This window comes from Microcebus murinus, chromosome 9 (genome assembly GCF_040939455.1).
Source record: "Microcebus murinus isolate Inina chromosome 9, M.murinus_Inina_mat1.0, whole genome shotgun sequence".
Taxonomy (NCBI): Eukaryota; Metazoa; Chordata; class Mammalia; order Primates; family Cheirogaleidae; genus Microcebus; species Microcebus murinus.
Window position 1 is genome coordinate 88,907,496 of NC_134112.1, and position 23,053 is coordinate 88,930,548.

Below are 23,053 nucleotides of genomic sequence, written 5' to 3' on the forward strand. Positions count from 1 at the left end.
TCTAAAGGACAGGCTCTTCTTGCCTTGGGCTTTTGCAACGTGCTGTTCTCTCTGCCTTAGAAGGCTTTTCATCCAATAATTGTTGGCCTCAATTTTCATATCTTGATGCTAATATGATTTTCTTAGGAAAACCCTTCGCGGGATAGTTTCTACTCTTTCTTTTCCCAGCCTCCCAACCCCACTAAAGTAAGATCCATTTCTTCATCATATGCTCTTATAACTTCTCGTGTATATTTCCTGTATGGTACTTCACAGTTTGTAGTTGTCTGTTGGTGTACTTATTCCAGTATTGTGCTTCTGCTTCCCATTTCATGTTCATTACTCAGTAAAATCTGTATTATCAATATTACCCTCATTTTAAAGATGAGTAGTCTAACCTGCCCAAGGCCACTCAGCTAGTAAGTGAGGTAACTGGAATTTGAACCTGCACTTCTTCTGTGAGACTGTAGTTATCATAAGGGTAAGGGATCGTGTTTGCTTTTCCTGATGTTCTATCCACAACACCTAGCACAGTGCCTTGAATATTTGGGATATTGAATTAAGGAGAAAATGTACTTTTTTCTTGCCTATTTACAGTTTTTCCATTTCATAGGATATAATTTAACCTGAAATGTCAGTTTAAATTTACAAACATTGTTTAGAAGATTGAGTCCAGTATGGCTAATATATCATTTATGTATAACTAGTTGTATGAGCAACTTTTCATTTTCTCAAAAATTCCCGTGACATGTTTCTTTTATTGTTAGGTGTGTACAAGCTGTGAGGACAATGCAGAAGCTAATGGGTTTTGTGTAGAGTGTGTTGAATGGCTCTGCAAGACATGTATCAGAGCTCACCAGAGGGTAAAGTTCACAAAAGACCACACTGTCAGACAGAAAGAGGAAGTATCTCCAGGTAATGAATTAGTTTTCATTTCTTTTTCTCTCTCTCTGTGTTTGTTCTTCCTTTTTACACTGACTTGTTTTGACATACTTGTTTTGATAAACATTAAATATACTCTTATTTCTCAATACAAAAAGGTCTATATTACTGTTTTGTGTTTGATCAACCAGTGTTTGTATGCCTATTCTATATTCTAGGAACTTTGCTAAGTACTAGGAATGAAAAGGTAACAAAGACAGGTACTTCCTGTACTTCAGGAGTTGATAGTATAGACAAGACTATAAGCAGAAAAATAGCGATAGTTTGGCTTAGTGAGTACTGTTGGAGCACATGAAAAGAGTACTAAACTCAGATTTAGAGATTTAGGTTGGAGGCCAAATAACTTTGCTTGAAAGAGAGCTGCACCTTTGGAAATAGAAGGATTGCTTGGTAGCATTCAGGTTACATTTGAACTTCTCTCTGGTCTCAGCAGTCTGGGTATGAGTATAGAGAAGAAGTGGATATATGTAGGGTACAGGTTTAGCTGGTAGGTGTTGCAGAAATTCAGAAGGATAAGAGACGTGTATAATGTCATATTGAAGGATTTTCAGATTTCAACTGGATGAGGGAAGTAGAGCATGTCAGTTGATAGGGTAAAAGAAATGGTTAGGGACTAGAGATGGCAGTGACATACAGTGTCAGTAGTAACTAACAATTGGAAGTTAAAAAGTAGATGTTATTAGAGTGGGAGGCTTGAATTTATGGTTATAGAATTGGAACAGTTATGGACCAGGAAAATTCTAGGGTGTGGCCATGGAGTAAGTAGCTAAAATGAAGCACAGATCTATGGCTTGTCTTATATGGTGATCCGTTTGAACTTCTAAATCATCCAGGATGATGATGGGATTTAGGACTAGGAGGATGATTGAGAATCAGGATCCAAATTCTTCAATAAATAAAAGGAGTCTATAAGTGGGTAAGATAATATAATTTTTCTGTTTAAATCAGAAAGAGGACAATAAATATTTATCCCTAGAGAGGAGGATAAACTAGGATGTTCTAAGTACATAAAGCCCAGATGGCACAAACATTAAAGAGAAAGGAGTAGCAAGCTATGAGGATATTCAGATTGAACCATGTTTACATTGCTGGAATTAATTACATTTGGTCTTGATGTATTATGCTTTTAATATTCTTGTAATATGTTGCCAATTTTCCCTGCCTGGTTATTTTCCTTTTTCCTTCTGCATTTTGTATATTTACTTTCTTCTTTTTGAACTGACCAGGTAGGTTATGTTTTGTTTTTGTCCACAGATAACAGCTATTGAATTTATTTATCTAATAACCTGTTTTCATTTTTTAGTTCATTAATTTTATCTTTAATTACTCTTAGTTATTTTAGTTTTAAAATTCTGTTCCTAATTTTATTAAGTATTTATACTTATTTTCATTTTTGTCTGTCTTAGAATTATAAGTTTTAAAGCTTGAATTATGATTTGCCACTTTGATCTCTGCTCTTTTTTAGATATGCTGCATTTATGATTAGCAGGCACTTGGGGATTTACGAATTTTTGTGTTTTCTTATTTTCTACTTTGATAGATCTGTAAATGATGGTTTGGGAAAGAAGACCATGATGTATATAAAATGTAAAAAGAATTTTTAAAAAAGAACAAGGAAAGTTTTCCTAGTGCTTCAGTTTCATTTCTACTTTCAGCTTTATTAGTTTTATTCTATTATGGTTAGGAAATGTGAGTCTGTTAACGCATTCTCCTTGCTGGCATGGATTTAAGGTTTTTGTAAGGATGGATAATTAGAGGAAAATAAATTTCAGATAAATCAAAGATTGAAATCAAAAAGAACTCTTTAAAGTATACCATATTTGGGTGGGGGAACATTTTTACAGCGAGAAAGGACAAAACCTTTCTAGAAGCAGTTCTCAAAAATTAAAGCCAAAAAATATGTTTGGTGAAAAAGTAGCATAAGACTGGAAAAAATATTTCTAAAATCTTTGGCAGATAATGTATCTAATGTATGTACGAGTCAGTAAGAAAGAATTAGACAGAAAAATGGTACAGGTTATTAGCAGACAATTCTTAAACGAAATACAAATGGCTGATAACTATGAAAAGTTGTTTTGATCTCAGTTATTAAAGAATTGCATCCTAAGATAGTAAAGTCAGTGTCTCTCTCTCTCTCTTGCATGCGCGCGCTCTCACTCGCTCGCGCGCTCTCTCTCTCTCTCCTTCTTTCTTTCTCTGTCTTCCCCCTCACTCCATCAAGTCAGCAAATATTAAAAGTATTGAGAATACTCCCTGTTAGGAAGGTTAAAGCCACTCTACACTAGTAGGAGTACAAATTGATATAATTTTTTGGAGGACCTTTTAGTTGTTTCTGTATAAATTACCCTTTGACTTCACAATTCTACCACTAGAAATTTATCTTACGGAAGCATTCAAGTGATTATGGATTTCATGTTTATTTCAGCATTATTATACAATATTGAAAAATGAGAAACTTCTAAATGTCTACTAGCAGCTTGTATATCCATTCGATGGAATATACTATACAATTAATAAACAAGATTGAGTGCATAGATTTATCACAGAAAGGTATCTAAGAGTCAAGTGAGAAAAACATTTCCCAAAACAATATATGAAATGCCATTGTTTATTGTATAAAACTAATACTGTATTACATATCATATGTAGTTCCATACACAGAAAAACAACCAGAGGAACACCAGATGATTAATAGTAGTTATCTCTGGAGGTGGGATTATTTCTGAATTGTTTGGATTTTATCTTTAGTTATTAGATAAATTGATGTTTACTGTTTAATCAATCATTATTTATATTTTGATTTTCTCAACTTAATATTATAACATAAACATTTCCCAGTTTTATCTCCACATAGGAAAATTAGTGAAAAGCCACATGGATAACTGAGCTATAATAGTGAAAACATAATTATTTCTGTGTTAATAGCATCCTCTATTAGGATTTTTGCAACAGTCATGAAATCATTCATTACTCCTTTTAGACATTTTTATTAGGTTTTCTTTCTCTTGCTGTCTCTCTTTTAGAGATGGGGTCTTGCTATGTTGCCCAGGTTGGCCTTGGTGTCTGGGGCTCACTTGAGCTTCCTGAATACCTGGGGTGACAGGCGCTTGACACTGTAGCTGGCTTAATTTCATGAATTGGATTTTAAAAATCTCTCATATTTGGGATAGAAAACATCCAGTTGGTTCATACTCACTTATCAGGGCTATCTTTTTAATTATACACTTAGACATTTCACACACTCCTGAATTAATTTGAATTTCTACTTGGAAAATAAAAAGCTGATTTATTTTTTCTTCTGAAATGCTGAAAATACATAAATTTTAATATCTGTAACATTTAGTATTGGTTGTATTGTAGGTAAAGCTATTTGTAGTTTTTTATATCAGTGAATTTGAATTTAAATGATCAATCTGATAATGATTTACTATTCAGTTAACTTTCTTATCTTTGTCTCCATTGTTTCTGCAGAGGCAGTTGGTGTCACCAGCCTGCGACCAATGCTTTGTCCTTTTCATAAAAAGGAGCAGTTGAAGCTTTACTGTGAGACATGTGACAAACTGACATGTCGAGATTGCCAGTTGTTAGAACATAAAGAGCATAGGTATCAGCTTCTTTCATTGTATATAGAGATTTGTAATACAGCTTTATGAGGACTAGAGGACTGCTGCCAACCCCAGCCAAATGGAAGTCTGCAAATATGTTTTGTTTGACTATCAGTATGCTGGCCTATACCAGGGTCTCTCAAGTTTGGCATTACTGACATTTTCGGCTAGACAATTCTTTGTTACAGGGGGAACTGCCCTGTGCATTATATGGTAGTTAGCAGCGTCCTTGACCTCTGCCAACTAGATGTCCTCCCTTCCGCCCAGATGTGATGACTAAATAATGTCTCCAGATATTTCCAAATGTTCTATGGCACAAAATCACCCTGAATTGAGAACCACTGCTGCCCCATACACTGTTTTAAAATGAATGGAATTAGCTGCCAGTTGTTATAAATAAGATGATTTTACATTTTTTAAAAATCTAGATTTTCTTTTCTTTTCTTTTTTTTTTTACTTTTTTACAAAAATGGAAACCATTTTAGGTCCTGTGACTATATATTTTCATGTCAGCATTTGGCTGGAATTGACTTTAGAACTCTTTAGAATGAGACATCCCTTTTCTAGTTCATTATAGTTCCTATCAAAACTTACTTTTAAATCTGACCTCCATAGGCATTTGGTTAGCGACCACTGATTTACATAGTAAGATTCAGATTGATACAGATATAATTGTTTATAATCATCTAGGGTCTCAATGATTGCAGACTAGGTAATTCGGACCCAACCATACCAGTGAGGACAACTATTAATAGAAAACCTGGACAAAATACAGAAATCATCTACATAAAACGTCAGAACTAAAAACATAGTAAGGAATTGTTGGATGAAGATTGGGTTGGAGTGAGGGCAGAGAATAGTAGGGCCTTTTGTTCTCCCCTTGAGGCAATTGCCTAGAGCAGGCGTCCTGAAACTATGGCTCTTGGGCCACATGCGAGTGTTTTTGCCGTTTGTTTTTTTTACTTCAAAATAAGATATGTGCAGTGTGCATAGGAATTTGTTCATAGTTTTTTTTAAACTGTAGTCTAGCCCTCCAATGGTCTGAGGGACAGTGAACTTGGCCCCCTGTTTAAAAAGTTTGAGGACCCCTGGCCTAGAGATTTAGGAGTACTTTTAATAGGATTACAGGTTTGAGAAAATAGGGATTAGAGTTCAGGAGTGTCAAGGGTGAAGGCTTCTCCTTGACTTAAGTTAGGACCCTAAAAGACTACACTATTGTAGTAAAGATGAATTAGTAAGTTGTTCCTCACAGGGAATAAAGGTCAGCACCTACAGTTGGATTAAAGTGTAATCATACTGCTGGTTCCCAAAGGTACCTGGTAAAATGTAAATCCTATCTGAAGAAAGAAAACATCCTAGGCCTTCAATTTACTTAATGATGAATTGTGCAAAACAGTACCCAGCACAAAATTAGAAATAAGTAGGTATGCTAGGATATTAGACAGTGTGCACAAAACCTAACAGATATAACAAACAATATAAGAAGACCCACAGGGCAGGCTACATCTTACTATATTCAAGATGATAAAAGACAGAATGGCAAATTCAGGCGGAGAATTGAAAACTATAAAAAAGAATGAAATGGAAAGTATAGAACCGAAAATTACAATAACTGAAATTAGTAGAAGAGTTTAATATCAGATTTGGCATAGTGGGAAATGAAAATTAATGAAAAGAAGATAATTAAGAAAATATCCAGAAAGAAGCATGATAAACAAAAGGAGGATGGAAAGTAGACAAGATAGATAAGAGAGAGAGAAAAGATCTAACAGGGATCTAATTGCAGTCCAAAAAGGACAGAAAAGAGAGAGAATGGGAAGGAAGCAATGTTTGAGGACAGAATATAATGACTGAGAACTTTCAAATACCGGCAAAAGACATTTAGCCCATTTTTGTACAAAACAAACTGGGAGAGTATCCCTGGTAAACCCTTACATTTTAGGCAGAAGAAAAATGATAGGAGATGCACAATGGAATAAAGACCAATTAAAATAATAGGTATGAGTATATATAAAAGAATGTTGACTTAGGAAATAATGTCTAGTTGACGTATGGTGTGTGTATGTATATCATATAGCAGGCATGTTAGGAGGATGTGGAGTTTGTGTTCTAAGGTCCATGTATACTCTAGGAGAGGGTAAAAAATACAAACTAATGTAGATGATGTTAGATGTTTATGTTAGATGATGGCAAGTTAAAATCTACATTTTGTAATGTCTGAGTAGTCACTGAAAGAAAAGTGAAAGTGTCTATAATTACTAAGATAATGGGGGCTGGGGGAGATGGAATAATTAATCAGTATAAACAGAGGCCAAAAAAGTGAGTAAAAGGAATAAGGAACAGATGGGATATAATAACATCTTTGTAAATTGGTAGATCTACAAATACATTATAATTATACTAAATGTAAATAGCCAAAATGTTCCAAATTACAAGACAGATTTCAGACTAGATAAGAAACAAAATAGAGGAATCTGCTGTTTGTATGAGAAACATCTAAAACCTAAGGATATAAAAAGGTTAATGGGAAAAGATGTGCTATACAAATACTAACCAAAGGAAAGCTGGTATAGTAGGCAAAATACATTATTTGAGATAAAAAGGGAAACTGTAAGGATGAAAGGCTCTCTTCATGTAAAAGGTAAGAGTTCCAAATTTATATGGAGAACAAACTTACATTAAAAAAAATAACAGAACTTCAAACTAATAGACAAATCCACAGTCACAGCAGAAAATTCTATCATACTTTACTCAGTAATTGAAGCTGGGCACTGTTGTGCATACCTGTATTCCCAAGCTACATTGGATGCTGAGGTGGTAGTATTGCTTAATCCCAGGAGTTTGAGTCTATCTTAGGCAACATAGCAAGACCCCATCTCTGAATGAATGAGGGACAAAACATGTAGACTAAGTGAAGATATGTCAGTATGATTCAAATAACACTATTAGCATAATGTCTTATGGACATTATAGAACACTGCACCCAATAATACATTCTTCACAAACATACAAAGAGAAACATTTAATTGACCACATGCCAGGCAAAGTTTCAAAGGATTGAAATCCTGGAAAATAAGTGCATGTAGTTATACAATTTAATCTAGAAAGCAATAATAGAGGAGAAAATATATATTTGGAAACAAAGAAATGAAATTCATTTGAAAACTAAATGCAATGATGCATGATACTGGATTGTATCCTAGATTAGAGGGAAAAAAATGATGTAGACGACTTCCTTGAGACAAATGACATAATTAGAACACAGTCTATAGATTAGATGTTTTGTAACAATGTCAGTTTGCTTGAACTTTATACTCTGTTTATGTAAGAGAACATCCTTGTTTTTAGGAAATACATGCTGAATTATTAATGGGTTAACAGGCTATGATGAGGCAAAATTTGAGAAATTTATTAATCTGCGTAAAGGTATATATGAGATTTATATACTTTTGGAAATTTAACTTTGAAATTATTTCAAAATAAGCAGATAAATATAAACTTAAATCCTTAAAGAATAAATTCCAATGGATATTAGGAAATATTTTGATTTGAATAATGGTGAATATAGTAAATGTAAATCAAGCCTTGAGTTTTTTTTTAATAGCCATATTTGGAGGGAAATTTATATCATTCAGTTGTATATATTAGATATTAAGGATAAAAAGTCAATGCCCTAGACATTTATCTCAAGTTAGGAAAAGCAAATTAAACCCAAGGGCTGAGTGTGTTGGCTCACACGTGTAATCCCAGCACTTTGGGAAGATCATTTGAGGACAGAAGTTTCAGATCAACCTGAGCCACATGGCGAGATCCTGTCTCTACAAAAAATATAAAGGCATGATGGCATGCACCTGTAGCTTTAGCCACTTGGGAGGCTGAGAAAGAAGGATCACTTGAGCCCAGGAGTTGGAGGAGGTTTTAGCGATCTTTGATTGCACTACTGCACTCCAACCTGCGCAATGAAGTGAGACTCTGTCTTTAAAAAAAAAATAAAACCCCCAGGTAAGTGGCTTTTAAGAGAGACATAATAAAGACAAGTACAGAAATAGTTAAAACCCCAAATTAAGTGTTTTCAAAAGACTAATAATCACCCTGTACCAGTAATTAAGAACAACAGAGAGAGGGCTGAAATAACCAATGCCAGAAGTGAAAAGGTGACATCACTACCTATTCTAAAGGCAAGTACAAAGACAGAAACAATATCTGGCTTGGTGCAGTGACTCACACCTTTAATCCTAGCACTTTGGGAGGCCGAGGCAGGAGCGTTTCTTGAGGCCAGGAATTTGAGACTAGCCTGAGTGACATAGTAAGACACTGTGTCTATAAAAAATATAAAAATTAGCTGGGCATGGGGGCTTGCACCTGTAGTCCCAGCTACTCAGGAGGCTAAGGCAGGAGAATTGCTTCAGCCCAGGAGTTTGAGGTTGCAGTGAGCTATGGTGATGCCAGTGCCCTTTAGCTGGGCAATAGAGTGACACCTTATCTCAAAAAAACAAAAACAATAATTTGAAAATTTTTACATGAAATGGGAAAATTCTTAGGTGATACAACTTTTACCAAAACTAATGCAAAATAAAATAGCAAATCAGAATAGTCATTTAATGACAATTTGTAATTTAAAAATTTCCCACAAAGGAAATAGCAGACCTAACTGACTTCACTGATGATTCTACGAAATAATTAAAAATAAAACACATTTCGTACACAAACTAACACATTTCGTACACAAACTTTTTCAGAAAATGGTAAAAGAATGAATTCTCTCTGACTTGTTTTATGTAACCAGCCGTAACTTTTATACCAAAAACTGACAAGGAACAGAAATGGAAAATTACAGGCCAGTCTCAACCGTGAAATGTCTATAAAAATTTCAAGAAATAGAAAATTAAATCCAGTATTAGTATCATATTTTGACTATTAATCACAACCAAGTTGACTTTATTTTAGGGATGTAAAGTTCATTTAACATTTCAAAATCATTCATGTTAAAATCATTTATGTCATCATATTAAAAGAGGGAAATAAAATTATGACCATCTTAACAGGCAGAAAAAACCTTAAATAAAAATTAAATATATATTCATGACATAGCATCTTAGCAAACTAGGAATAAATGGGAATTTCCTAAACCTGGTAAAGATTATCTATGAAAAGAACTAAAAAACAATATTAGAATACAAGTTTTTACACTGAGATTAAGAACAACATAAGGATGACTATTTTGACCATTTCATTTAACATTATATCATACTAAGTGTGGTAAAAAAAATATTTCATTATGTTTAAAAAAACTTGAGTTGCCTAAGAAAGAATTTAAATATTATTCAAACATGGTATGATAATGTGCAAAGGAGATCCAATAGAATTATTATATTTTCTCCTTTTTCTAGCTCTGGCAGCCATATTTATAATACTTATTGATTTAATTACACCTACATATTTGAAATCACATTCTGTAAAGTAGGTTAATTTAGAAATATTTTATTGTACTTTTTATAGAAAAACTTAAAACTCAATATGTATTTTCTACATCATTGCCAATTTCTCTAGAGATTTCTTTTCAGTCATCTTACATAGTTTGCCAGATTATATCCTCTTCACTTCCAAGTTATATAAAATTTTGAAGTGCTATATCTTATGATACTTTTGCTTGAAATTTTATTGCAAGGCACATCATCAAGAGTTTTGCCTCTCTGTCCCTATTTATTCTGAAGGCACATCTTTGTGACTTCTACAACATAACTACCTGTTATTTAAAAGTGATTTTTTAAAAGTATATTTATACCAAACTTTCATAATTATGAAATTGCAAAACAGTTAATCTGCTTAAATATTCTTAACTGCATTTTCCAGGTCTGCCACTTAAATAAACTCTATAGGCCTCTAAAACTATGAATGTTGGGTATATGTCTTTCCCAAACTTTCAAAATATTTTAGAGTATCCATAAATAATATCTGTAAAGACTACTCATTTCTTGTGGGACAATTTTAGAGAAGGGGAAAGCTGGCCTTATATGGATATATTTGGTATTTTTAAAAGATTATTACTTAAATTCCTTATAATCTTATTTTTTATTAGTCATTTCTTTTTGACTTTTCCTCATTTCGGAAAGATATTAATATGAAATAATTTGCTTATTTCTTCAGATACCAATTTATAGAAGAAGCTTTTCAGAATCAGAAAGTGATCATAGATACACTAATCACCAAACTGATGGAAAAAACAAAATACATAAAATTCACAGGAAATCAGATCCAAAACAGGTAAGTTTTGGTATTATAATCCATTTTTATGTAATGTGTGAAGTATATTCACTTTTAGATCAGAACATTTCCTATCAACTCACAGTGAAGTAGTAAGTTGTCAGATAACTGTAATGACACATGGTTGACAAGACTAACAGAAACCTTGTTGGAAAGCATTCTTTTTAGCCATATTTCAAAACTAAATGGTAGTAAACTAAAGTTAGTAATAGCTCATCTGTCTGGTAAGTATTGATAACTTATTATCTCATGTTTTCTAGTTTTAAAGAAATGCCAAGATTTTGAAAAAATCATTTTTGCCTGTATTACAAAATATTTTAATATTTGATTATACATTTAATTGCTCTGTTAGAGTTTGCTAAAATTTGAGATGCTGTCCTGGAACTATGATTTTTAAACTGCAAAAAGGGGGAAATTTTAAGACATTAGGAGGCAAAGATCATTAAACTGTTTCACGTACCTTTTTTATTCATTGTCTGATTATTATCCACAGAAGGAAATTATTAATTGTCCAGAGGCTCATGTCTTAAAATTCAGTGCTTGGGGAACAAATGACTAACTTCATGTAGGAGTGGGGTTGTCCCCCTTTTAAAATTCCATTTGGAACACATACTGACATTTAATTTACACACCTATGAAATTCCATGTGTACTTTTTGTGTTGTTTTACACACAAAAGTAATGTGTCACTGCCTCAATCGGTCAAGAAATGTTTATTGGAAAGAGCCTGAAGAAAAAAAGGCCTGGCAGGGGATATAAATATTCTTCATTGGAAAAATTGTATCAGCCTTTGAGGTTCATTTTGCTTAAGACCAATCATCATGATCTATTATCACTTTCGAACATAGCTAGGGTAGAACATTAGGGAATTTTTTTTTCCAGGTAATTCTCTGTATCACCTGATTTCCTTAAAAGAGACTTTTAAACATAATTTAATCTATTCTTGGGCGGGTGTGGTAGCTCACATCTGAAATCCTAGCACTCTGGGAGGCCGAGGCGGGCGGATTGTTTGCGCTCAGGAGTTTGAGACCAGCGTAAGCAAGAGTGAGACCCTGTCGCTACTAAAAATATAAAGAAATTAGCTGGACAACTAAAAAAAATATATAGAAAAAATTAGCTGGACATGGTGGTGTGTGCCTATAGTCTCAGCTACTCGGAAGGCTCAGGCAGAAAGGTTTGAGGTTGTTGTGAGCTAGGTTGACGCTACGGTACTCTAGCCTGGACAACAAAGTAAGACTCTGTCTCAAAAAAATAAAAAACATTATTTAATCTATTCTTGATGCCCCAACATTATTATTCTATGTATTCATTATTATACATTGGATTGTGTGTCTTTTTCTTATTTTCCTTATTCGCTCTCATTCTTTTTACCTTTCACTTTCACAGAATAACTATAGTTTACTCAATACTAGTTACCATATTCCAGTCAGAATAGTATATTTTGCCAAATGGAATAATTGTTGGGTTTAAAATTGACTCTTGAGTAATTGAAAATTTGTATTGAATATTTATTGAATGAAGGGAGATAATTATAGGCATTTCTACCATCTAGTGGCAAAAGGTAGCAATTGTAAAATAATTAATTTTAAGTAAAAGATCCACCCTTAACGAAATTTACCCTTTGGACATTTTTCTTACTCTTTCATTGAGTATATGGCATGACATATAGGTTAAAGCTCACGTTTTTTACATATGGATTTCCATTTCTTGAAAAAACTGTTAAATTGCATTGGCACCTTTATAAAAATCAATTGACCATGTATGTGTAGGATTATCTGGTCCGAAAAGAAACAATAACCTTTTTGTTTCTTTCTGTCAATAACCTACTTTCATGATCATGATCACTATAGCTTTTTACAGTAGGGCTTAAAATAAGATACTGTGAGCTCTCCAGATTTGTGATTTGTTCTGTTTTTTTTTTTTTCAAAACAAAATAATAACATTGTGTGGAAGGATTTTTATTTTTTGAATTGTGAAAATTAAAGAATCTCTTTTAGGTGCTAATTGCTTATAAGTCTTTATAGCCTACCTGGATTATAAAAGGATTAAATTTACTGGACTAACTTTGCTATTAATTTATTTTTATGCATTTGCAAATATCACGCTGTCTTCCCCTTATTCATCATTTTTTACTGTCAAAAAGATTTAAATGAGTTTTTTGAGATTGGTTGGTTCCCAGGCCTATCTGGTTTCCTAGATCCTGAAGCAATATTGATGTCAAACCATTATCTTAAAATATTTCCAAAGAGAATAAAGTTTTGCCTTTTTGGATTTTGAGGGTAACTTGTGGGAGAAGCAATGCTGAAGAAATGAAGCTTTTTATTTCTCTCATAAAGTTTAGTCAATGTTCTATTCTTTTAAACCTCTGTGAGATATTTTGTTGTGCTATGTTTTCTATTTTATCTCTGAAAATAGCATTCCTATTTGCTCTAATCAAAGGACAAAAATATATGGTTGATAAAACATAAAGTAGTTATTTGGCTGTCAATTTGGAGGTAAATATGTTATAAAACGTAGTGAACTACTCTTGTCTTTCTGCTTCTATGCAGATATGATGAATACTGTAATAGTTCAGATAACTAAGATAAGAGTATCACATTTATACTTTTCCAGTTTTTAGTTGCAATGAATACGACAGAACTTGTTCAGAATCATATTAGTAGTATTTTTTCTTATTTATAAATCCTTTTTTTAGTCTACCCTTTCTCTCCTTTTAGATAGGGTACTGGATGTCTTCATAAACTTTCCAACCCATATTTTCTTAAAATATGCTCATTCTCTTCCAATTTTGTATGTTTTGATTTTAAGATTGAGTTGAGCAACTATATTTTTCAAATAATTATATTTCAGAGGATGCTATCTCATCTTGAAGACAGTTTAAACTGAGGGACTCTTAGAAATAGTGCTCCAAGTGCTGAAAATATTTTGGTCTAATGTAGACAGTAAAGCATCAATTTTAAATATTGTTTTAAAAACTGCATTAAATTTTAAATTTTTTTTTTCTTTCACTTAATTTTCAGAATAATTGAAGTAAATCAAAATCAAAAGCAGGTGGAACAGGATATTAAAGTTGCTATATTTACATTGATGGTAGAAATAAATAAAAAAGGGAAAGCTCTACTGCATCAGCTAGAGGTAAGTTATCGCCCATGGGACAGTATGTTGTATCGATTCCACATAGTACTTATGAATTTGAAATCATATCACTTTTTATATAATTGTTTCCATTTATGATTTGATAAGGATTTTTTCCATTTGCAAGTTTTCCTTTGCCAGGTTCTGCATTGTAGTCAACATTTTATGGCTTCATATTAGGCTGTTAAGTATGCAATGTCCGATTTCTTTAAGTACTACATTTGATAGTTACTATCTCTGACATTTCACTTTGATGCTTATTTTATTTTGATCGTGAAGATACATCCTCAGTCTTTTAAACACACATTTTGGCTTATAATCATTCAGATTTTTTAAGAGAAATTTTTGTGAAACCATGGATAAGTCAAAAATTCATGTTATTTTTTTAATACAAGTTCCATCGTGGAACCAAGCGCAGCTCAGACAGCTCAAAAAATATCAGCAAAGTGTTTGGGAAGAATGTGGTTAATGAACGCACAATATGTTGATGGTTTGAGAAGGTCCATTCTGGTGATTTTAATCTCAAATGAGCCATGTAGGTGACCTAAGACAAAGGTGGATAAAGATGAGCTGAAAGCTATAGTGGAAACAAACCTGTCTCAACCTATGCATGAATTAGCAAGGTTGGACATTACCATTCTAATAATATTGGACCATTTGAAACCAATTGTCAAGGTAAAGAAGCTGGGTAAATGGGTTCAATATGAATTAAATGAGCATCAGAAGAGAAATCATCTGGAAGCTTGCCTTTCTTTGCTATCACGATGTAAAGGCAAACCATTTCTATACCGTTTTGTTAACGTGTGATGAAAAGTGGATTCTTTTTGAGAATCACAGGTGTTCAGCACAATGGTTTGATAAAATGGGGTGCTGAAACGCAATCAAAAACTGAATATTCATAAAAAGCGAATGGTGTCTGTTTGGTGGTCCAACGCTTGGATTATCCAATACAGCTTCATGAAACCTGGTTAGTCGATTACAGTGGATGTGTACTGAAACCAATTGGATGAAGTGATGAAGATGCTTACGCTTAAGCATCCAAGATTGGTCAATAAAGGTAGGTCAATTCTCTTACAAGACAGTGCTCAACCACATGTCACACAAACAACACTGCTCAAACTGCAGGGGCTGGACTTGGAAACTCTCTGTTGTCCACTGTATTCACCAGACTTTATACCAACAGACTACCACTTCTTCCAGGCTTTGGACCACTTCTTGCAAAGAAAAATATTCCATTCTCAACAAGCTGTGGAAAATGCCTTTCATGATTTCATCACTACCCGCTCTCTGGGTTTCTTTGTTGCTGGCATAAACAAGCTACAGTTAAGGTGGCAAAACTGTTGATAGTTTAGGTGCACACTTTGATTAACTGTACTGCTTCCTGTTTAAGACATATAGACTACACTCTTGATTCGAAATGTGACATTTCATATTTAATGACCTAATAGTACAATAGGAATGTCTTACTGTTCATTGTTTGCTTCATAGCACAAATCATAGTGCCCTGCTTGTAGGAGGAGATCTGAATGTTGAAGAGATGAGTCATTTTTAATATTCACTGAAGTGAAAACTTTGTATCACCAGAGGGGTGTAGTTGAGCAAAATTTTCTAGAAAGATACACTATCAGTTATATTTAGTTCCCAAATTTATACATTTAACCTTGTGAGAAACAGGCAAAAGAATATGCTTCCTGCCTTCAACATTTTATAGTTATATACTCAAGGCACTTAGGATAGTTGCGGCTCACTGTGAGTAAGAAAAATATTACTATCTTCACCGGCTTTTTTTTTTTTTGAGACAGCGTCTCACTCTGTTGCCTGGGCTACAGTACCGTGGCATGGGCCTAGCTCACAGCAACCTCAAACTCCTGGGCCAAGTGATCCTTTTGCCCCAGCTTCCTGAGTACCTGGGACTACAGATGCTCACCACCACACCTGGCAAATTTTGTTTCTATTTTTAGATGGCTGGCTAATTTTTTAATTTTTAGTAGAGACGGGGTCTCACTCTTGCTCAGGCTGGTCTCAAACTCCTGACCTCAAGCGATCCTCCTGAGCCTTGGCCTCCCAGAGTGCTAGGATTACAGGCGTGAGCCACCATGTCCAGCCTTCACCAGCTTTTTAAAACTCTTGAAGGTCGATATCAAAACTCAGTGTTTGACTTCAATTAAGATGAGGTTACAATATCTATGTGGTATATTAATGTATAATATTAATTGTATGATTTTTAGGTATTCTTTTAGTATTTTGATACTGAAAGAATTCATAGCACAGAAGCAATTTAGAACAAGAATTTTAACATTCTAATGTTTGAAGATTTGAGGAAAAGTGAGACTCTAGAAATAATTTAGTTCATCCTCTTTATTTCATAGTTGACAAAACTATAAGGTCTCTGTCAAAAAGTTCTATCCTTTATGGCAGAATATAGTTATTCCCATTGTTTATCAGCCACATAGGAAACAATGACTAAAATAATTCTCTGTTCTATTAGAAATATGGTTATTTATTCTGGGCAAGAGGATGCAGACCCCATTTATAGTAACTGTTTTTTCAGGGTTCTGTGATTTTTTTTAAACTTTATTTTTTTTTATTTTTTTTTTTTGAGACAGAGTCTCGCTTTGTTGCCCAGGCTAGAGTGAGTGCCATGGCATCAGCCTAGCTCACAGCAACCTCAAACTCCTGGGCTCAAGCAATCCTCCTGCCTCAGCCTCCCAAGTAGCTGGGACTACAGGCATTCGCCACCATGCCCGGCTAATTTTTTTCTATATATATTAGTTGGCCAATTAATTTTTCTATTTATAGTAGAGACGGGGTCTCGCTCTTGCTCAGGTTGGTTTCGAACTCCTGAACTCAAACGATCCGCCCGGCTCGGCCTCCCAGAGAGCTAGGATTACAGGCGTGAGCCACCGCGCCCAGCCTAAACTTTATTTTGATAGAAACATTTAAGCAGAATTTTAAAGGTTTCTAAGCTCTACTTAAAAATCAAATGTCACTTTGATTTGCTTTCCCAGAGGTTAGTAGTACATACGTTGTTGTGGCTATGTTTTCAAACTTGACTATACATCAGAATCATTTGAAGAGCTTTAAAAACAGATGAAGAGAAGAAAAAGATGAATCTCTAGGAATGAACCTGGTTATTATTTTTGATCAACTTTGACTTAGAATTTTCATAGTACCTTTTAGATATGCATCTAATCCATGTACCCATTCTTCTGGTTGAGTCCCTTTTTAAGGCAAATGTAACCAGTTTTATCTGCTAAGTCTCACAAGAAAAGTGTGTAAATAGCTTTTACCATAGAAGACCAAGAAACTGGGGCTTTTAATTCTCAATTTGCAACCTCTTCCAAAATCAACAAAATTTCTATCTACTAGAATGTTTCCAAAGCAACACTTTGTTTTTACAGGGGTAAGAAATAGCCTAATAGGCAAATTTTCTTCTCTGTGAACTTAGATATGGCAAAGCCATTGACTGTTAACAGTTCCTTAAGTAGACAAACTCACCACATCTCCCCCCTTAATTTATCTTGTGTATTTTCCAAATCTAAAGCTGACTAGACCAGGATCTAGGTTCACTTTTAATTGAGAACATGAGTTCCCATTGGGATGTGGCAATTTTCTAATTTGTCTGAGTCCGTAAAAAGTCCTGTTCTCTTCCCCTCTCTTTTACCAGGTCTAGGAAGAGGTTTTGGGATAGGTTTAAAATAAACCAAACCAATTTTGGTGCTATTATTCTTTTATGTAGCTTTTCTTAGAGTGCATTGGCACAGTTATTCACTGCATCTATTGGCTTCCACAATAGTTCTCAATGTACAGAAATGATATGATGCCTTTTTTAAAAATTAGCAAATACAGAGGATAAGTGTTATCTAGAATATGGCACCACTCTGGGCACAAACTAGTTGCAATTGCAACTAGAATTCCTAGAAGGTAAAATCATATGATCGAGTAAATTATGTGATCTGATAATTTTACTAGATTGCTTGATGGTACATCTTATTTCTTTGTGAGTGTTGAATTTAACAGACATTGACTATATTAATCTAATATAGCTAATCCATTCTCTTTTGTATTACAAGATGCATGAACAGAGACCCCAATCCCTGAATATATAAAAGCATATCCAGTGGCCGGGGGCACATTTGGGATGTAGTTTTTTTCCTGTAGGGAGAGTGCTCCTTTGTACTAGGGGAAAACACTCAGGAGTATTTTCAGTTTCTGTCAACTAAGTACTTAGACATTGTGCTTATTCTAATTTGGTTCTCTAAAAGTGACCATTAAAATATATGTTATCCTGCAGATACTAATTTAGAAATTTTCTTTCCAGAGCCTTGCAAAAGACCATCGCATGAAACTTATGCAACAACAACAGGAAGTGGCTGGACTTTCCAAACAGTTGGAACATGTCATGCATTTTTCTAAATGGGCAGTTTCTAGTGGCAGCAGTACAGCATTGCTTTATAGCAAGCGACTGGTAAGATAAAGTATGGTATTTAGCATACTGTAAAAATGCAGAGTGAAATAATGGGGTCATTGGAATGCTTAAAATTCAGTCTGTTGGTGCATAAGTACTTTTTTATATATTTCTGTTTTTTATTGGTCAGAATATTTTGGGCTTAAAAAATATTTTTAGACAGAGTGTGGTGGTTGGTGCATTCCCATAATCCTGGTACTTTGGAAGGCTGAGGCAGGAAGATCCCTTGAGCTCAGGAGTTTGAGACCAGCCTGGGCAACATGGCAAGACCTTGTCTCTACAAAAATATTAAAAAATTAATTGTGTATGTGGCCAGGTTTTGTGCCTCACACCTGTAATCCTAGCACTTTGGGAGGCCAAGGCTTGGGAGGATTGCTTGAGGTCAGGAGTTCAAGACCAGTCTGAGCAAGAGTGAGACCCCATCTCTACTGAAAAAGGAAAGAAATTAGCTGGGCAACTAAAAGTAGAAAAAATTAGCCAGGTGTGTTGGCGCACGCCTGTAGTCCCAGGTACTCAGGAGGGTCACTTGAGCCCAGGAGTTTGAGGTTGCTGTGAGCTAGGCTGATATCATGGCACTCTCTAGCCCAGGCAACAGAGGGAGACTCTGAAAAAAAATGTGTGTGGTGGCATGCACTTGTAGTTCTCTTTGGGAGGCTGAGGCAGGAGGATCACTTGAGCCCAGGAGTGTGAGGTTACAGTGTGCCATGATTGTACCACTGCACTCCAGCCTGGGGGACAGAGCAAGACCCTGTCTCTAAAATAAATAAATAAACAGAAAACTATTTTTACCTGGAATAATTCAGGTATAACATCAGTTTTCATCTGGCATTGTTGTTCCTATTTTGTTCTTTTCCAAGTTTTCAATATCTTTGTTTCAAGTGAATCTCTGAAATAATATGGAACTGTCCCGTGTCAAAGGTCTCAGTACCAACAATAATGATAATAGTAAACATTCTCTGATCATCTATAATGTGCCAAGTACTAATTTTAAGAATTTTTCCAACATTTAAACTTTTACGTCATTCTTATTAGATATTTATAGATAACACCTGTCCATCCCCACTGTACAGATGATGAAACTAAGGCACAGGGTTAAGTAACATGCCCAACATCACACAGTTAAGAGGTAGGTTTCATACTGTGACTTCACACATTACCCAGCATCTGTGTTCCTCTTCTTGCCGCTGCATTATGTTACGTGGTGCTGGGTGGTTCAATCCCATTTGCTACAGAAAGGTGACTGTGATTTGGTGAACTGTTTTGACGTTGATCTAGAACTTTACTACTGAACGTATGGCTACTGCATTCAGATCACTTGAGGATTCTCACCAGTGAGCCTAGGGTGAGGTCAGACTATATTTCTTTTTTTGTTTGTTTGGGGGTTTTTTTGTTTGTTTATTTGTTGATTTTATTTTATTTTTTACAGCTTGACTAATGCATGTGTATTTCTATTTTGGTTTAATTTTTATTTCTTTAGAGATGGCATCTTACTCTGTTGCCCAGGCTGGAATCAAACTCCTGGGCTCAAGCAATTCTCCCACCTCAGCCAACTCAGGTAGCTGGGATACTGGTGCTTGTACCACCAGGCCTGGCAGATTGTGTAGTTCTAACCAGCTCCCAGGTGATGCTGATGCTGCTGATTTGTGAAACATGAGTAGCAAGGATCTAGAAGACATTTGCCACATTAAAATTCCTGCTTTACATTAGTTATATTAAAGATTCAATGGAGATTTATCCTCTGAAATACAGGCATACCTTGGAGTTGTTGCAGATTTGGTTCCAGACCACTGTAATAAAGCAAATATCACAATGAAGTGAACTACACAAATTTATTAGTTTCCTAGTGCATATAAAAGTTCTGTTTACACTATACTATAGTCTAATTGTGCATTATCATTATGTCTAAAAAATAATGTATACACCTTAATTAAAAAATACTGTATTACTAAAAATGCTGATGGTCACTTAACTCTTCAAGAGTCATAATCCGGCTTGGCACAGTGGCTCATGCCTGTAATCCTAGCACTCCGGGAGGCCGAGGTGGGAGGATTGCTTGAGCCCAGGAGTTCGAGACCAGCCTGAGTGCAAGAGTGAGGGCCCCCCCTACTAAAAATAGAAAGAAATTAACCAAACAACTAAAAATTGAAAAAAATTACCTGGGCATGGTGGCGCGTGCTTGTAGTCCCAGCTACCTGGCAGGCTGAGGCAAGAGGATTATTGCTTGAGCCCAGGAGTTTGAGATTGCTGTGAGCTGGGCTGATACAGCACTCTAGCCCAGGCAAAAGACGGAGACTCTGTCTCACACACAAAAAAAAGAGTCATAATCTTTTGGTGTAGAGGGTCTTGTCTTGATGTTGATGGCTGCTGACTGATCAGGGTGGTAATTGCTAAAGGTTGGGATGGCTGTGCTGATTTCTTTAAAATAAGACAATGAAGTTTGCCATAGATGGACTTTTCCTTTCATGAAAGATTTCTCTGTAGCACGTGATGGTATTCGATAGCATTTGACTCAAAGTAGAACTTTCAAAATTGGAGTCAGTCCTTTCAAACCCTGCCACCACTTTCTCAACTTAAGTTTGTGTAATATTCTAAATCCTTTGTTGTCATCTCAACAGTGTTCACAGCATCTTCACCAGGAGTAGATTCCCTCTCAAGAAATCACTTTCTTTGCTCATCTATAAGAAGCAACTCCTTATCTGTTCAAGTTTGATCATGAAATTGTAGCAATTCATTAATAACTTTAGGCTCCACTTCTAGTTTTCTTGCTATTTCTGCCACATCTGCAGTTCCTTACTCGACTGAAGTCTTGAACCCCTCAAAGTCTGCATGAGGATTGGAATTGGCCTCTTCCTAACTCCTGTTAACATTGATATTTTGACCTCCAATGAATCACTAATGTTCTTATGGCATCTAGAATGGCAGATCTTTTCTAGGAGGTTTTCAATTTGCTTTGCTCAGATCTATCAGAGGAATCACTATCTAGAGCTGCTCTGGGCTTATGAAATGTGTTTCTTAAATCATAAGACTTGAAAGTCAGAGCGACTCCTTGATCCATAGACTGAAGAATGGATGTTGTGTTAGCAGGCCTGAAAACCACATTAGTCTCCTTGTACATATCCATCAGAGCTCTTGGGTGCCCAGGTGCATTGTCAGTGAGAAGTAATATATTGAAGGGAATCTTTCTCTGAGCAGTAGGTCTCAACACTGGGCTTAAAATATTCATTAACCATTGCTATAAGCAGAAGTGCTGTTATCCTAGCTTTGTTTTTCCATTATAGGGGCACAGGCAGAGTAAATGTAACAGAGTTCTTAAGGGTCCCAGGATTTTCAGGATGGTCAGTGAATATTGGCTTCAACTTCAAGTCACCAGCTGCATTCGCCCCTAACAGGAGCATCAGCTTGTCTTTTGCATTGACTTCTCTCTAGTTATCTATGAAATTCCTACATAGAATCTTCCTTCCAGTAGAAACATCTTTCATGTTTTGTCTACACTGAAAATCCGTTTTTAATGTGACACTTTCATCAATGATCTAAGTCTTCCAAACAACATGCTGCCACTTCTCCACCAGCATTTGCTGTTTCACCTTGCAATTTTATGGATGAAGACAGCATAGGAGAAAATAGGCACACTGAATCATATAGAACCATTCCTGGATTATTGCATCTTTTTTTTTCCTAAAATTTAAAATTGTTTGGAACTTGAGTCTTGATACATAGCTAGTAGCAGGTGTAGATAATAAAATAATTTGCAATGCATGCTGAGCCGAGGTTTGTGATTATTTTAAAACATTTAGAAGGATTTTCCAACTTCAGAAAATTTGAAAATCAGTATATTGTAATAACCCTGTTCTGCTTTATAAATATAGCCATGTTTATTCAGGTTATCCTTTAAATGGTGAATTTTATATGCTTAATATAATTTTTTAAAAAATGCCTTGTGGGCCTGGAAGCTTGCTAGTCTTTTTTAAAAATGATTTTTTGTTGCATATATGTAATGTATACAGCATGATGTTTTGATATGCATATACGTAGTGAAATGATTATTACAGTCAAGTAAATTAATATCCATCACCTTACCTGTGTGTGTGGTAAGAGCCACTAAAGTCTATTCTCTTTACAAATTTTTAATGTACATTACAATATTATTACCTATAGTTCTCATTGCACATTAGATTTCTAGGCTTATCATATCTAACTGCAAATTTGTAGCCTTTGACCTACTTCTCCACATTTCTTCCTCATCCCAGCCCCCGGTAACCACCATTCTTTGTTTCCATATATTCGATTTTTTTTTTTTTTAAGATTTCATGTATAACTGAGGTCATACAATATTTTTCTTTGTGTCTGTTATTTCTCTTAGCATAGCAACCTCAAGTTTCATCTATGTTGTCACAAATGTCAGGATTTCCTTCTTTTTTAAGGCTGAATACACAAACACATACACCCTCCACAGTTTGTTTATTCATGTGTTGTTGGACACTGAAGTTGTTTTCCTGTCTTGACTGTTGTGAATAATGTTGCAGTGACATGAGAGTGCAGATACCTTTACTAGGTGATTTTATTTCTTTTTGGAATATACTTTTATGCTGTATTAAGTATATATGAAATATAAATGAGTTCCTATTTATATTTGGATTCTATCCCCAAGATATCTAAATATG

At 34.9% G+C, this 23,053-nt stretch overlaps 1 protein-coding gene across 3 annotated transcripts in view; it reads left to right on the plus strand.

Moving 5' to 3' along the window:
• TRIM24 (tripartite motif containing 24) overlaps positions 1 to 23,053 on the plus strand; it is a 113,853-nt gene that overhangs the window by 53,142 nt on the left and 37,658 nt on the right. For all 3 annotated transcript variants that reach the window (XM_012742702.3, XM_012742700.3, XM_012742701.3), the window contains exons 3-7: positions 747 to 894; positions 4,393 to 4,525; positions 10,674 to 10,790; positions 13,810 to 13,924; positions 18,246 to 18,392. In XM_012742702.3, coding sequence (XP_012598156.2) covers positions 747 to 894; positions 4,393 to 4,525; positions 10,674 to 10,790; positions 13,810 to 13,924; positions 18,246 to 18,392 — 660 coding nt within the window. The remainder of the gene's footprint in view (positions 1 to 746; positions 895 to 4,392; positions 4,526 to 10,673; positions 10,791 to 13,809; positions 13,925 to 18,245; positions 18,393 to 23,053) is intronic.